The 13,982-nt window shown below is 46.3% G+C and overlaps 1 protein-coding gene across 1 annotated transcript in view; it reads right to left on the bottom strand.

Moving 5' to 3' along the window:
* The window catches only part of NEB (nebulin), a 118,482-nt gene that overhangs the window by 54,373 nt on the left and 50,127 nt on the right, over positions 1-13,982 (bottom strand). The window contains exons 65-83 of the mRNA XM_071562583.1: positions 13,797-13,901; positions 13,534-13,641; positions 13,131-13,442; positions 9,283-9,486; positions 8,980-9,084; positions 8,323-8,427; positions 7,922-8,233; positions 7,529-7,633; positions 6,411-6,509; positions 6,140-6,241; positions 5,718-5,825; positions 4,628-4,939; positions 4,428-4,532; positions 4,240-4,344; positions 3,744-3,848; positions 2,746-2,853; positions 2,547-2,660; positions 1,038-1,235; positions 28-132 (exon numbers count right to left, since the gene is read on the bottom strand). Coding sequence (XP_071418684.1) covers positions 28-132; positions 1,038-1,235; positions 2,547-2,660; positions 2,746-2,853; positions 3,744-3,848; positions 4,240-4,344; positions 4,428-4,532; positions 4,628-4,939; positions 5,718-5,825; positions 6,140-6,241; positions 6,411-6,509; positions 7,529-7,633; positions 7,922-8,233; positions 8,323-8,427; positions 8,980-9,084; positions 9,283-9,486; positions 13,131-13,442; positions 13,534-13,641; positions 13,797-13,901 — 2,817 coding nt within the window. The remainder of the gene's footprint in view (positions 1-27; positions 133-1,037; positions 1,236-2,546; positions 2,661-2,745; positions 2,854-3,743; positions 3,849-4,239; positions 4,345-4,427; positions 4,533-4,627; positions 4,940-5,717; positions 5,826-6,139; positions 6,242-6,410; positions 6,510-7,528; positions 7,634-7,921; positions 8,234-8,322; positions 8,428-8,979; positions 9,085-9,282; positions 9,487-13,130; positions 13,443-13,533; positions 13,642-13,796; positions 13,902-13,982) is intronic.

Raw genomic sequence — 13,982 nt, 5'->3', positions numbered from 1 at the left:
TGTCAATTCCAAGGAAAACACACTTACTTGGCTCTGGAGGTCATAGGACTTCTTAGCCTGTATGATCTGTGGAGTATCCCAGACATAACAGCCCAGGCCCTTCAGCCAGTTTAAGTCATCTTTATACACTGCCTACATGGGTGGGAAAAGAGCAGAAAGTTAGGAAGAAATTTGCTTCTGCTTGGGAAAAAATGAATATGATTCCTGGGAATATTGTTCAGGAGGAGGGAGCACTGGAATGGATGTGGAGTCTCCTGCTCCAGAGACATTCAAATCCTGCCTGGTCACAATCCCGTGTTTTGGGTGAGCCTGGGTGGGACAAGATCATCTCCAGGGGTCCTTTCCAACTCCAGCAAATCTGAGATTCTCTGACAAAAAGAGAGTATTTGTTTCTTCTCTCTATTCAGTATCTTTGACTCGTGCAGATCCAAAGCAGGAGGTCACTGAATGTGAATCAGACTCCTTTGGAAACTCCAGTCCACCTGGAAGTTCACACGGGAGCACAGAGAGCATCCCATGGGCTGCTGAAGGATTTTCAACCCCAGGATTTGCAAGGGGAGTTAAACCAAAGAATTCTGCATAGTAATAGGCCAGGCAATTAACACCCCCCCAGATTGCCACAGGGAAGCTGATTGGCCCAAGCTGAGATGCTGCTGACCATGGAACATGAGGAAGTGTTTTGGCTCAGAGACCATTCCTCAGCTCACACCCTGGGGCTGATCCAGCCCCAAATGGACCAGGAGAATTCTTTCCCAGACCCAATGGATCCAGAAGGACTGGTACTGTACCCTAAGAAATCTAAAGGCACAGTTACTGATTTCACATTTAAATACCATGGCAGATAATTGAAAGTATTTTATATTTAAAACATTGGAAAAAATTACATGAATGGTACTACTATGATGTCAAATAAGTCCCAATAAGTTCACGTATTTGGACAACACTCTCAGCCACATGCTGGCATTTTTGGACCAGGAGCTGGACCTGCTGATGGGTCCCTTCCAACTGAGCCTATTCCAAATAAATGCTAAACATACATCACTCAGGATTTCCTGGGCTTTTCTGGCGTGAATAACATCATTTTCTTCAGGGGAGCAATTCCACTGGTGGAAGTAAGTTCTGTATTCCAGGTCACTGAGGATGTACTGGCACTTCTTGGCCAGCACGTGGTTCATCATGTCGGTTGGGATGTGCACGTTCTTCTTGGTGTCCTCGTAATTCTTTCTGTAGGCCAGCTGAGGAGGAAAGGTGGGCAAAGGGGGGGAAAGAACAGGGATTTTCTGCATAAGTGACTCACAGGCCACAGCATAATCTGAGACATGGTTGCTGGATTTAGCAGCTGAACTCCCATGGCACTCAGCAGGATGAAATCTTGGATATTAATCACTATTTATTCTGATGGGGGTCTAGAAGGACAAGAATGACCTCCTTCACTTGCAGATTTAACAACTAGTTAAGAAGACTTCAAGATTAAAAAAGTCATAAGCTAAAAACATGGTTTTTATCTAATAAAGACAGAACATTTGGGATTACACTCCTTTCATGCCCTGCCTGACTTGCTGCATGTGCAGGGTGGTAACAGCAAAACACTACACATGCATTTACCTTTCCCACTTCTTAAATTCCTGTTTCAACTCCAAATCTATGCTTTTATTTGTAAAGCAAAAAAATCCCAAGTGCTATTTCCTACTCCTCATATTCTTTAACTGAAACAGAAATCTTTTCTCCCTATCCCATGCCCTTCTTTTCTCCCTATCCCATGCCCTTCTTTTCTCCCTATCCCATGCCCTTCTTTTCTCCCTATCCCATGCCCTTCTTTTCTCCCTATCCCATGCCCTTCTTTTCTCCCTATCCCATGCCCTTCTTTTCTCCCTATCCCATGCCCTTCTTTTCTCCCTATCCCATGCCCTTCTTTTCTCCCTATCCCATGCCCTTCTTTTCTCCCTATCCCATGCCCTTCTTTTCTCCCTATCCCATGCCTCTCTTTTCTTCCCATCCCATGCCCTTCTTTTCTCCCTATCCCATGCCCTTCTTTTCTCCCTATCCCATGCCCTTCTTTTCTCCCTATCCCATGCCTCTCTTTTCTCCCTATCCCATGCCTCTCTTTTCTCCCTATCCCATGCCTCTCTTTTCTCCCTATCCCATGCCTCTCTTTTCTCCCTATCCCATGCCTATGTCTCTCTTTTCCTATTCTATTCTACATTTCCTATTCTATTCTGTGTAATAGCCAAACAAATCCCTTCTTAATCTCCCAAATCACTTCAAGTTCAGTTATTGAGCCCATGTATAAAGGGACCATTCAGGAAACACAAACATGTTGAAATCACTTTGAGTGATGTTACTGTGGCTGGATGTTAAGGCTGGACTTGGTGAGTCCAACCTGACCTTGGAGGTCTTTTCCAACCTCTGTGATTCTGTAATTCTATTAACCATTGCATTATACATGTTTAAATATTGAAATAGTGGATTTCATTAGTGAAATTAGTGAGATGAATAGTGAGATAAAGATCCTGGAGGACACCTCAGGGAGAGAATTCTCTCCTTACCGCGCTCCTCATTTTCTGGAACTCCAGTGAGTGAACGACTGCAGGGAAATCCCCAATCTCCTTCCCAGCCAGGTAATGGCCTTTCAGCTTCTCATAGATTGCCTTGTATTTCAGCTGCAAGACATCAATGTGGAATTTTGGCATTCATTCTAACAACAACCATGGGATAAAGAGGGAGGACTGGAGTGCTGCCTCTGACCTCGCTGTTGATGTGGTTCGCGTGCTTCGCTCCCACCAGGGGCACGTACTGCTCATCCAGGGTGTAGCCAATGGGCTTGCTCAGCTCCCAGGCCTTCTTGTAATGTTTCTGCACAAAGCACAGACAAGTTTTGGTAAAGAAAAATTAAAAATCATGCTTTCCAAGAGACCTGACTCTGCCATTTAGACACACGAGGAATGTGACTGGGTTTAGGGAGTGGGTCCCAGTAGAGTAAACTCTGTTTATTTTCTGTTATTCAGTGCAAGGCAGGCAGGGTTTGTGTTCCACACCAGGAAGGCACCTGAGCACAAATTTGAGCTCATTTCTGCTTTCTTTGTTAGATTTATATCCGAGTCACAAAATATCCCAAATGTAGATACAAACTCTTGCTTAAAAGAGCAGTGTAGAACTGAGATGGATAATTTTATAGATGTGATCAAAAATCCTCAAGTAATGTTGGTGTTCACTACAGAAACATTAACTGTGTCAGTGGCACTTTTCTAACACATCTAATTTTGTCAAATATTATGTATATTTGCCTTTAGACTAAACTATGAAGTGCCCATTCATATGACTAAGTGGTCATTTATATTTCCAAAGAGTAGAGATTCCCTATTAAAATTAATGAGACTACCCAAAAGTAACAGCTTAATAATGTAAGTAATCTACAGTTTTCCTCTCTTATAAAAAAGTAAATGTAAATGTCATCAGTGGCCAAAGAAGATCTTATTGGATGGAATCATGAATTGGTTTTGTCACCCAATTTCTCCTGTTACAGCTTCCAAACACCACCCAGCTGTGCTTTGAGATCAGTTCAATAAGGAAAGAAATTATCCTGATTCCAGTGATCCAGACCTGGAAATGACACAACTCTGCCAGGGCCACCCAGCAGACCAGTGGCAGAAACAGGGATGGAACAGCTTCCTGGAGTTCAGTCCATGCTCTGGTGCTCTCCAACAAAGAAATCCAGGATTAGGGGGATATTTCTGGGATCTTACCTCGCTGTGGAGTAAGGACATGTCCTTGGCATGGTGCAGTGCAGGAGTGTCATCAGACCCAATATACTGGCCTTTCTCAAGGTTAAAGGTTTCTTTGTATTTCAGCTACAAAAAGAAAATCCACACAGTGTTCATTCCACAGCAGAAACACATTATTCCAATTAGCCCAACTCTTAGAAGTAGACATTCATTTTCTCTTATGTATATTCTGAGAACAAGACTCAATTTTCAACTACTAGAAGCAAAATCTAAATCAGACACATTCTCTAGTCTTCTACAGGAAAATGTTAAATTATTTTGGATAGGATGTTGTGTTGTTCATTCACATCACTTCTTACTAAATTTACTTCCCCCAGGAAAACCTGTTATTAGTGAAGCAGCATTTACACACACACACACACACACACAAGGCTAAACACAGGATAATTTAGCAAATGCAATTAAAAAATTTACTAATTCTTCTATATAAGTTTCCATTATAAGAAAAAGTACATACATCACTCTGATTGACAGAGTTCATCTTTGCCAACACGATGTCAGGAGTGTCAACCACACTGGTGTAGTTGGAAAAGTTATCCAGGGCTTCTTTGGTGTAAGATCTCTGCAGAGGGGTGAAATAACACCTTAAACACCGTGCATGAGAAAGAAGAGCTCATTGTGGCCCTGCTGAAAATCCTCTCTCACCTTATTTATCAGCTCCTGCGCATTCTTCACCTTCTTGTGTTCCACCGAATCCAGAGGGATCCACCCAATGCCGCGGAGCCATTCCAGGTCGGATTTATAAACATTCTAAGTCACAAAGACAAGGGAAAAGGAAGGGGATTGATTGAATTCAGGATGAATTCTGCACTCCCCTCGGGCCAGAGCGTGTGCACCCCACTCACGTCGCTCTGCAGGTCGTAGGCCTGGCGCGCGTGGATCACGTCGTTCTGGTCGGGGTGGCACGTCCACTCGTGCAGGTACTGCTTGTACTCCACATCACTGACCAGGTTCTGCCCTTCCTTGGCTGCCACAACCGCCACGGCATCCACAGGCATGTGGATTTTGGACTTGGTCTTGTTGTAGTCGGCCTTGTACAGGCGGTCGTTCTGGATCTCGCCCGCGTGCTCGTACCACACCAGCTTGGGGTCATCCCTCATCTTGGCAACCCCAACGTAGTGCCCTCTCTGCTTGATGTACTCAGCCTTGTATTTCAGCTGATGGAGGAGGGAAATAGGGATAAATCAGCACTGATGATCCCCACCCTGGTTCTAACCAGGGAACAGCCAAGGGTTTGTCAACACAGAGAGCAGAGGAGACACAACTGTCCAGTGCAGCTTCAGGTTTTCAATAACAAACAGCAAATGTTACTGTGTACAGGCCTTACAGTTCAAAATATAGCATATATTTATATATGCTATATGTACATATATATATATATATACACACTATAGTCTATAGAGAGATGGACACTGAAATGCTACCAATTTTTAGTGAACAGTATTGTTAACACAAAGGGAAATGTTTGCTAAGTGCATTCAGTCTCAATCTTGCAACAGATTACTTGAGACAGGCTGAAAAGTGGCCGTTTATTTAAGCCATTTACATCACTCTGTTTGGACAAAATGTATATTCCAAATAAGAGTCACAGAATAATTTCAATATCCATTATGCACATGTTTAAAATATAAAGTGGTTACTGCCTCTACAGGTTTCCAAGGAGGAAACCTCCATGATATGCCAAAAAGTGGAATCAGAGCCATATATTAGAATCATAATATCACTTCAATTATTCAACACCTATAAAATATGAAAGTCCACCTCAGTTATTTTGGAAGGGCTGTTTCTGGAGAGAGTGAATGTGGAAGGATCAGTTTGACTTTTCAGCACTGAAATCTCCAAAATGAAAACTCTGGATGTTACCCCAAAAGGAAACTCTTTTAGGTCTTGTAGTGAATTTTCAAGGACTTGTTTTCCCTCTGAGAAAATCCTCACCTCACTCTGGACATCACTTGAGTGCTTGGCATGAGAGATCTGCACCGTGTCAGGAGGTAACAGGTACCCAGTGGCCTTTTCTTTCTCCCAACTTTCCTTGTATAAATTCTGTGGAAATAAGAGTGAGGAGGAAGTCAACACTACTCTAATGATAACTATCACAGTGTAGATACATTTCAAGGCCTGGCTGGATGGGGTTTGGAGCAATCTGGGCTAATGGAAGGTGTCCCTGCCCATGGCAGGGAGTGGAGTGAGATGAGCTTTAAGGTCCCTTCCAACCAAACCATTCTACATATGTGACCTAACTTAAAGTATAATGATAACAAATCCTTCTTTTGGGTTGTTCTTAATAAGGCAGGTTTTCTAAATACCTTGACAGAGTTACTAAAGTGAGTAGAAACTGTCAAGGAGAGCTCATGTACCTGATTTAGAATCCTGGCTGCCTCCCGGGCCATGTCCAGCTGTGGAGTGTCTGTCAGAGTGTAATTGGACTTGGCCTCATTCCAGGCTTTGTGGTATTTAACCTGGAAGAGAGAAAGGAAAGCACTGCAGCACCATCACAGGGTTGGGAAACACTCTGATTTATACATGAAATACTGCACAAAGCCCTGAGCCTGCAAGGCTGTTGGACAAACACACTGAACACAGAGTCCCAGAGGTCAGGGCAGCCCAGACCCCTGGGAGCAAACTCACATCACTGAGGATGTCCCCACAGTTCTTCGCGGTGACAAAATCCACCCTGTCTGCCACGGGGGTGAAGGGCAGAGTGTCGGCCTTGGTGCGGTACTTCCTCTGTGGGAGGGGTGCAACAGTCAGACAGACCACCCTGGGACAGCTCTGACTGACACAGCAGCTCCACCCACAGTCACAAGGCAAGGAAAGAACACTCAGACCACCCTGGGACAGCTCTGGCTGACACAGCAGCTCCACACACAGTCACAAGGCAAGGAAAGAACACTCAGACCACCCTGGGACAGCTCTAGCTGATACAGCAGCTCCACACACAGTCACAAGGCAAGGAAAGAACACTCAGACCACCCTGGGACAGCTCTGGCTGACACAGCAGCTCCACCCACAGTCACAAGGCAAGGAAAGAACACTCAGACCACCCTGGGACAGCTCCTGTCTCACAGCAGCTCCACCCACAGTCACAAGGCAAGGAAAGAACACTCAGACCACCCTGGGACAGCTCTGGCTGACACAGCAGCTCCACACACACTCACAAGGCAAGGAAAGAACACTCAGACCACCCTGGGACAGCTCTGGCTGACACAGCAGCTCCACACACACTCACAAGGCAAGGAAAGAACACTCAGACCACCCTGGGACAGCTCTGGCTGACACAGCAGCTCCACACACACTCACAAGGCAAGGAAAGAACACTCAGACCACTCTGGGACAGCTCTGGCTGACACAGCAGCTCCACACACAGTCACAAGGCAAGGAAAGAACACTCAGACCACCCTGGGACAGCTCCTGCCTCACAGCAGCTCCACACACAGTCACAAGGCAGGGAAAGAACACTCAGACCACCCTGGGACAGCTCTGACTGAGACAGCAGCTCCACACACAGTCACAAGGCAAGGAAAGAACACTCAGACCACCCTGGGACAGCTCTGGCTGACACAGCAGCTCCACACACAGTCACAAGGCAAAGGGTTTCCAAGGAAAGAACACCCTTCCATACAGGATGAATGGTGTGAAAATACTACATTTTGCATTAGAAACAAACCAACATCTTTAACCATTTAAAACACTTTGGGTGACAAACATCCTGAAGGAGATTTCAGCATGGACAAACATCCTGTTACCTCACTCAGGAGATCTCCAGCGTATTTGACGTGCTTGACTCCGAGGGAATCATTTGGCAACCACCCGATGCCCCTCAGCCACTCCAGATCAGTCTTGTAGACAGCCTGGGAAACGAAACAGGGCCCATGCTCTTAGCTGCAGTTCCAGCAGCATCCAGGACCACTGGCATGCACTTCCAGTGGCTAAAAGGAGAGCAGTAACTCCAACATGAGCACTGTATCTGAATTTATCACCATTCAGCTTGGTGATATGTAAGTGATAATTATCATGTACTCCTGACACAGAGCAAACCCAGTTCCCCGAGTTCAGCAGGTTCCCGCTGCTTGGAGCAGAAGCAGAGTAAGAAGGGACAATGCAGCAATAAGCTAAGGGATGTTTTCATGTTCTCTTACATCACTCTGCAGGTCGTAGGCCTGCCTGGCGTGGATCACGTCGTTCTGGTCGGGCAGGCAGATCCACTGGTGCAGGTAGTGCCGGTAATCGGCATCACTGACAAGGGTCTGCCCGTGCTTGGCTGCCACGATGGCCATCATGTCCACTGGGAGGTGGCACTGGGTCTTCCACTTGGCAAAGTGCTTCTTGTACTCTCGTTCACTCTGAACTTTGGCCACGTCGAGGGCAAACTGGATTTTCGAGTCTCCCTTTGCATTGGGGACCCCAACGTAGTGTCCCTTCTGCTTCTCATGCTCCAGCTTGTATTTGTACTGGGGGAGAGCACAGGTCACCATTACAACAGTTACCCTGAACAGCTTCTAGAGCATGTGAACATCCAGATGTCTCTCTTGGCACTTACATCACTGGCAATCTCTCTGGAAGCCTTGGCTGTCTTGATAGGGATGGCGTCTGCTCTCAAATCGTAGCTCACCTTCAGCTCATCCCAAGCTCCTTTATACATTTTCTGAAATGACAGGAAAATGCCACACGTGGTAAATGTTCTGGCATTTACCATTAAAGAAACTCAGAGTTTTCTGCCCTTTCTGTGCTGAAACACCATGAATTATTGAGTGCACAACTCCTGCTCCCAGACGTAAATTGTGCTGCAAATCTTACTGCCTTTAGAACATGCACAGGGCCTGCTACACCAGTTTTGCAACCTATAAAGCACAAAAAGGTGTCTGTAAAAGTTTAGAAAATATTTATATGCCTTGGGCCCTCATCAACAAAATATTACCTGAATGGTGCATGATATTCATAATTTTTAAAGAGCTCTATGAAAGCATTTATTTTTAAATGGTTAAATAATTTAAGGATGCTCAGTAGAGGGAAGGGAATGCTGCAAGTCCTGTATGAGGACAGACTTCCATGAGATTTGTGTGACAATCTTCAGCTTTGGAACAACATTTAGAATGACATAATTCACAGGACACACATCCCATTTTAGAGACATGTAGAAAAGAGTAGGAAATTATAAAAAACAGAAAGTAGAAAGTATAGAAAACAATAAGCATACCTGGCTATAATTAACAGCATTAGCCTTGGCTAGGTTGATTTCAGGTGTATCTGGCATAATATGGATCATGGTCTTGTCCTTCTCCCAGGCTTCTTTGTATTTTGGCTGTTAAAACAGTTTGGTTTATATTATAATTACAGAATCCCACTCATCAATAACACAAAATCCCACAAATCTTTGCTGAATTATTGTCTCTAAAAATAAAATGCTTGGAAAAGCATTGAACTTAAAATGCCACTGATCAATTTTACATTCCAGCAGTGAGATTTCTGTCCCTGAGAGCCCCAGGAGGTTGTCACTTACAATGCTGAGCTGCTCAGCGTTGGTTTTGGCCAGGACAACGTCTGGAGAGTCCACCACACTGGTGAACTTGAGGCTGTCGATGCGGGTCCGGTACACGTTGTCACTCAGGAGCTCCTGGGCATTCTTCACCCTCTTAATTTCTGGAGACTCATTGGGCAACCAGCCAATGCCACGGAGCCACTCCAGGTCTGACTTATACACAGCCTGCAGCAGACAAGGTCAGAAAAGGAGAACTTTGGTTTAAAGTGATTGGGAATTGTTTTTACATGCAGGAGATGTGTCTTGTCAGAAGTAAAATGAAATCTGGGAACCAGGTTTTAAGTAGTTCCTTTCTTAAACAACATATTCTAAACCTGGTGAAGTTGAATAGAGGGGAAACAACTGAAAGGAATTGCTGCTAATGATGATGAATATTAAGATCTTAAAAGAGTCTTCCTGTCCTTACTTCTCCAGTCATTCCAACAATTTACAAGTCCAAAAAAACCCACCAAGATGCCCACCAGGAAATTTGACAAAAAGCAAGGATCATGAATCTCACCTTCAAAGCTCAGAATTGGAGGAGTAGAAGAGTGACTACTGTTGGCTGATTTGCAGCAAAGCCAAGCCAGGAAAGGGGTGCACTGACTCCTGCTGCTCAATCAGCCACTAAAACATCTCACCTGTCCCTCACATTGGTTTTTTCCCATTAAATAGATTTCCAAGCTGACTCAAATGAACAGGAGTGTCAAAAGCCACCTGATTCCAGGGCAGCAAACAGCTGTTATTCATTAGTCCCAACAAAGCAAGAGAGACAAATCCTTCCTCCCCTCCAAATCACAGCAGACACCAACTGAACTTTTATAAAATGTACGGAAAAGAGCAGATTATAGCAGCAACATAAAAATGGAAGGGAACAGTCTAGAGATGAATCTGTTGGGACTGTAAGGTATCAAACCACGAGGACAAGCAGCATTAAGCAGCAGGAGCTGCATTAAACAGCAGGAGCAGCAGCTCCCAGGTGTGCAGGCACTCACATCACTCTGCAGGTCGTAGGCTTGCCGTGCGTGGATCACGTCGTTCTGGTCGGGCAGGCACGTCCACTGGTGCAGGTACTGCCGGTACTCGGTGTCACTGACCAGGGTCTGGCACTCCTTGGCTGCCTGCACTGACAGGGCATCCACAGGGATGTGGATCTGGGTCTTGGAGTCGTGGTAGGCCTTCCTGTAGAGCCGGTCGTTCTGCAGGGCCATGGCACGCGCGGCCCACGCCAGCTTGGGGTCCTCCTTGGCACTGGGGCACCCGATGTAGTGCCCCTTCTCCTTCTCGTGGGTCTGCTTGTACTTGTACTGCAAGTGCAGGGATGACACCACAAGTCACACCCTGCTCAGTGGACACCACCCCCAGACACAGGGCGTGCAGCTGCCCAAGCTCTCACTCCCTGAGCTGAGCGTGGCTCGGTCCTGCTGAGCTGGACAGACACACCAGCGTGGCAGGACAGGCTGTACCTCACTGCAGATGTCCCTGGAAGCCTTGGCTTGTTTGATGGGAATGGCATCAGCTCTTAGGTCATAGCTCTTCGCCTTGGCCTCATCCCAGGCCTTCTGATAATGTTTCTGCAAAGGAAATTAATCACCTTTGTTAAACACAGCAAATCCTCTCAGATAAAAATTCCTTTCCTTAAGACCTACTTCCCTTGGAATTACCATCTTGGGAGCCCTGTTTGCCCACTGTAACTGGCAGGGTCACAGCAATGATCCTGGCAAGTGTCTTAACAGAAGATCCATGACTTAAAGCAGCAGAAATATTGCTGCAAACATCTCCCTGTGCCCCCTCTGAATGCGACCTGTGCAAACCCAGAGGCTCTGCTCACACACACCTGAGTGCAGGGTCACAGCTATGGGGACCAAACATCTGTGCCACTGACAAAATAAATACCTTCAGGTATTAATGCCAGGGACTTCTTTCTTTACCAGCCTTTTTATCCCTGTCAGAAAGGTGAGTGTAGGCAGAGAGGATCAATCCATTTTTGAAACTGAGCAGAAACCAAAGTGCCTTCACATGTCCAGAGACACCCAACCTGTTCAGGACACCAAGAACATGAGGGTTCCTGCTTTGTGGCATCTCAGCCCACAGAAGGTTGGTCAGCCCAGCTGCCAACTCTGTCATTAGCACAGGTGGGTAAATGAAGGACTTTTTAATTTGTTTGTAATGTCTGTAAAAATTCAGAAAGCAAATGGTATTGCAGGTCAGACTAGAAGGAACTCAGAGAAAACAGTAATCAAAGCACAGGCAAGACAAAAATAGGGGAAGTGAAATGTTTTTTCAATAGCACCTGAAATATTTCATGCCTAATCCAATCACATCAGGTACTTTTGAAAAATATTTAATAATAATAACAGCAAGAAAGGCTGGGAGCAAATGCATTTTCCAGGCAAAGCTCCAGTCAAGTCCTGCTGAAATTCAAACTGGGAAATGTTTCCATCTGTACAGAATCCCCAGTGTTTTGGTGCTATAAAAGTAATGAATGAAACAACACAAGTCTGCAAAGCCTCTCAGGGCTGCTGAGTCTGCAGGTTCCAACAACTCCTCCAGGGAAAGTGTTTGGCAGGGTTTGCCAGAGGGAGCAGGAATTGCACCCTGAATTTTGGAGTTTGCTCATGAACACAAAACCGCTCAACCTAAAGAGCCCCTGGATGTCCTTTCCTGTTTACAAACACATTGGAAGATGCTGTTTGGGCACCACCATTTACAGCACAACCAAAAAGGCACAGGTCAAAAAAACAAAAAGCAATTGTCATTCATCATTTTCTAATACTCCACAAGCATTTAACTTCCTTCTCTTACATTACTGATGTTGAGAGCGTTGACTTTGGACTGCAGCATGACAGGAGTGTCAGAAGGTACAGAAATCTGTGTCTTGTCTTTATCCCAGGCCTCGCGATACAGACGCTGAGGAGGAAGGAAGAAAAGGGCATCTCACTAGGGGGAAAAAACTCCAAGGGGAATTCTTTGGTAATTGCAGTGACTGATTTGCAGCCAGTCATTCCCATAGTGGAAATTCAGCTGCAGTGCTTACATCACTGAGCTGCATGGCGTTGGTCTTGGCCAGGACGACGTCGGGGGAGTCGGCGATGCTGGTGAACTTCTGCTGCTCGGGCCGCGTGCGGTACAGCCGGTCACTGAGCAGCTCCTGCGCCCTCTTGGCCTTCACCACCTCCACAGAGCCCTCTGTGAGCCACCCAATGCCTCGCAGCCACTCCAGGTCAGACTTGTACACGTTCTGCAAACACACCAAGGGTTACTGACATTGAAGAGACAACCCTTTGCCCAGAGAGGTTGTGGACTCTCCATCCTGGAGGTGTTCAAGACCAGTCTGGATGAGGCTCTGTGAAAGGTGTCCCTGCCCATGGCAGTGCTTGGAATGAGGTGATCTTTAAGGTCCCTTCCAACTCAAACCACTCTGGGACTCTGTGGTTCTGACTCTGTGCAGGGAGATTTCCCACAAGGCTTTCCCCAAACTCCTTCTCACACAGATACCCAACAAGCAGCCAAAAACACTGTGATGTTTCATGTGCTTTCCACACACAGATAAACCCTGGGTTTTTACAGCCACAGAGATATTTTTAAGACATTTGCTATATTCAAACCAGGGGCACAGTCTGCAAGCAAACATTCTATGGCAGACCAAGAAAACTCGGCTGCCTTATGAACCACCCAAGGTATTTCTGGCCCCCAGGCTGAGAGCAGGACTGATTTGGAAAGGATAAGATAATCAGAGCAGGACTCCTGAATGTGCAGTGGGAAGGACATTTACATGGTCACTATCAGAGCCTCAGCCACGCAGCTCTCCTGCAGAGCCTCCCACTCACATCACTCTGCAGGTCGTAGGCTTGCCGTGCGTGGATCACGTCGTTCTGGTCGGGCAGGCACGTCCACTGGTGCAGGTACTGCCGGTACTCGGTGTCACTGACCAGGGTCTGGCACTCCTTGGCTGCCTGCACCGACAGGGCATCCACAGGGATGTGGATCTGGGTCTTGGAGTCGTGGTAGGCCTTCCTGTAGAGCCGGTCGTTCTGCAGGGCCATGGCACGCGCGGCCCACGCCAGCTTGGGGTCCTCCTTGGCACTGGGGCACCCAATGTAGTGCCCCTTCTCCTTCTCGTGGGTCTGCTTGTACTTGTACTGGAAACACAAAGGGGAGGATTAACAGGGGTGAATGGCCCACCATGTCACACTGCTGCTGGTCACAGACACATGGGAGGGAAGAACGTACATCACTCGCAATGTCTCTTGATGCCTTGGCACTTTGGATTGGGATTGCATCAGCTCTCATGTCATAACCCTTCTTCTTGGCCTCTTCCCAGGCTTGTACATAAAGTTTCTACACAAAACAGAAAATGGCTTATCAATATTTAAGATGGGTCTCCACATTTCGTAAGTTTGTCTCAAGATTTTCATGAATGCCTGTTTTAGAATCCCTTTATGGTTCCTTCATTGTGAATTTCCCTTAGCTCAGTGAGTGTGTAATGTCCTCACCTTGCTGACATTGGCTGCATTGGCCTTGGCCAGCAGAATATCTGGTGTGTCAGGCATGACATGGATGGACTTCTTGTCTGCATCCCAGGCCTCCGTGTAGAGACGCTGCAAGAGAGAAACAGCCCTTTAGAAACACCTCTCTGGGAGGGCCAAGATGGAACCACTGCAAATGGGAAAGCATTTATA

Source organism: Pithys albifrons, chromosome 8, assembly GCF_047495875.1.
Source record: "Pithys albifrons albifrons isolate INPA30051 chromosome 8, PitAlb_v1, whole genome shotgun sequence".
In the NCBI taxonomy this organism is placed as follows: domain Eukaryota; kingdom Metazoa; phylum Chordata; class Aves; order Passeriformes; family Thamnophilidae; genus Pithys; species Pithys albifrons.
The sequence above is the reverse complement of the archived record's forward strand: the minus strand, read 5'-3'. Positions and strand labels throughout refer to the sequence as shown.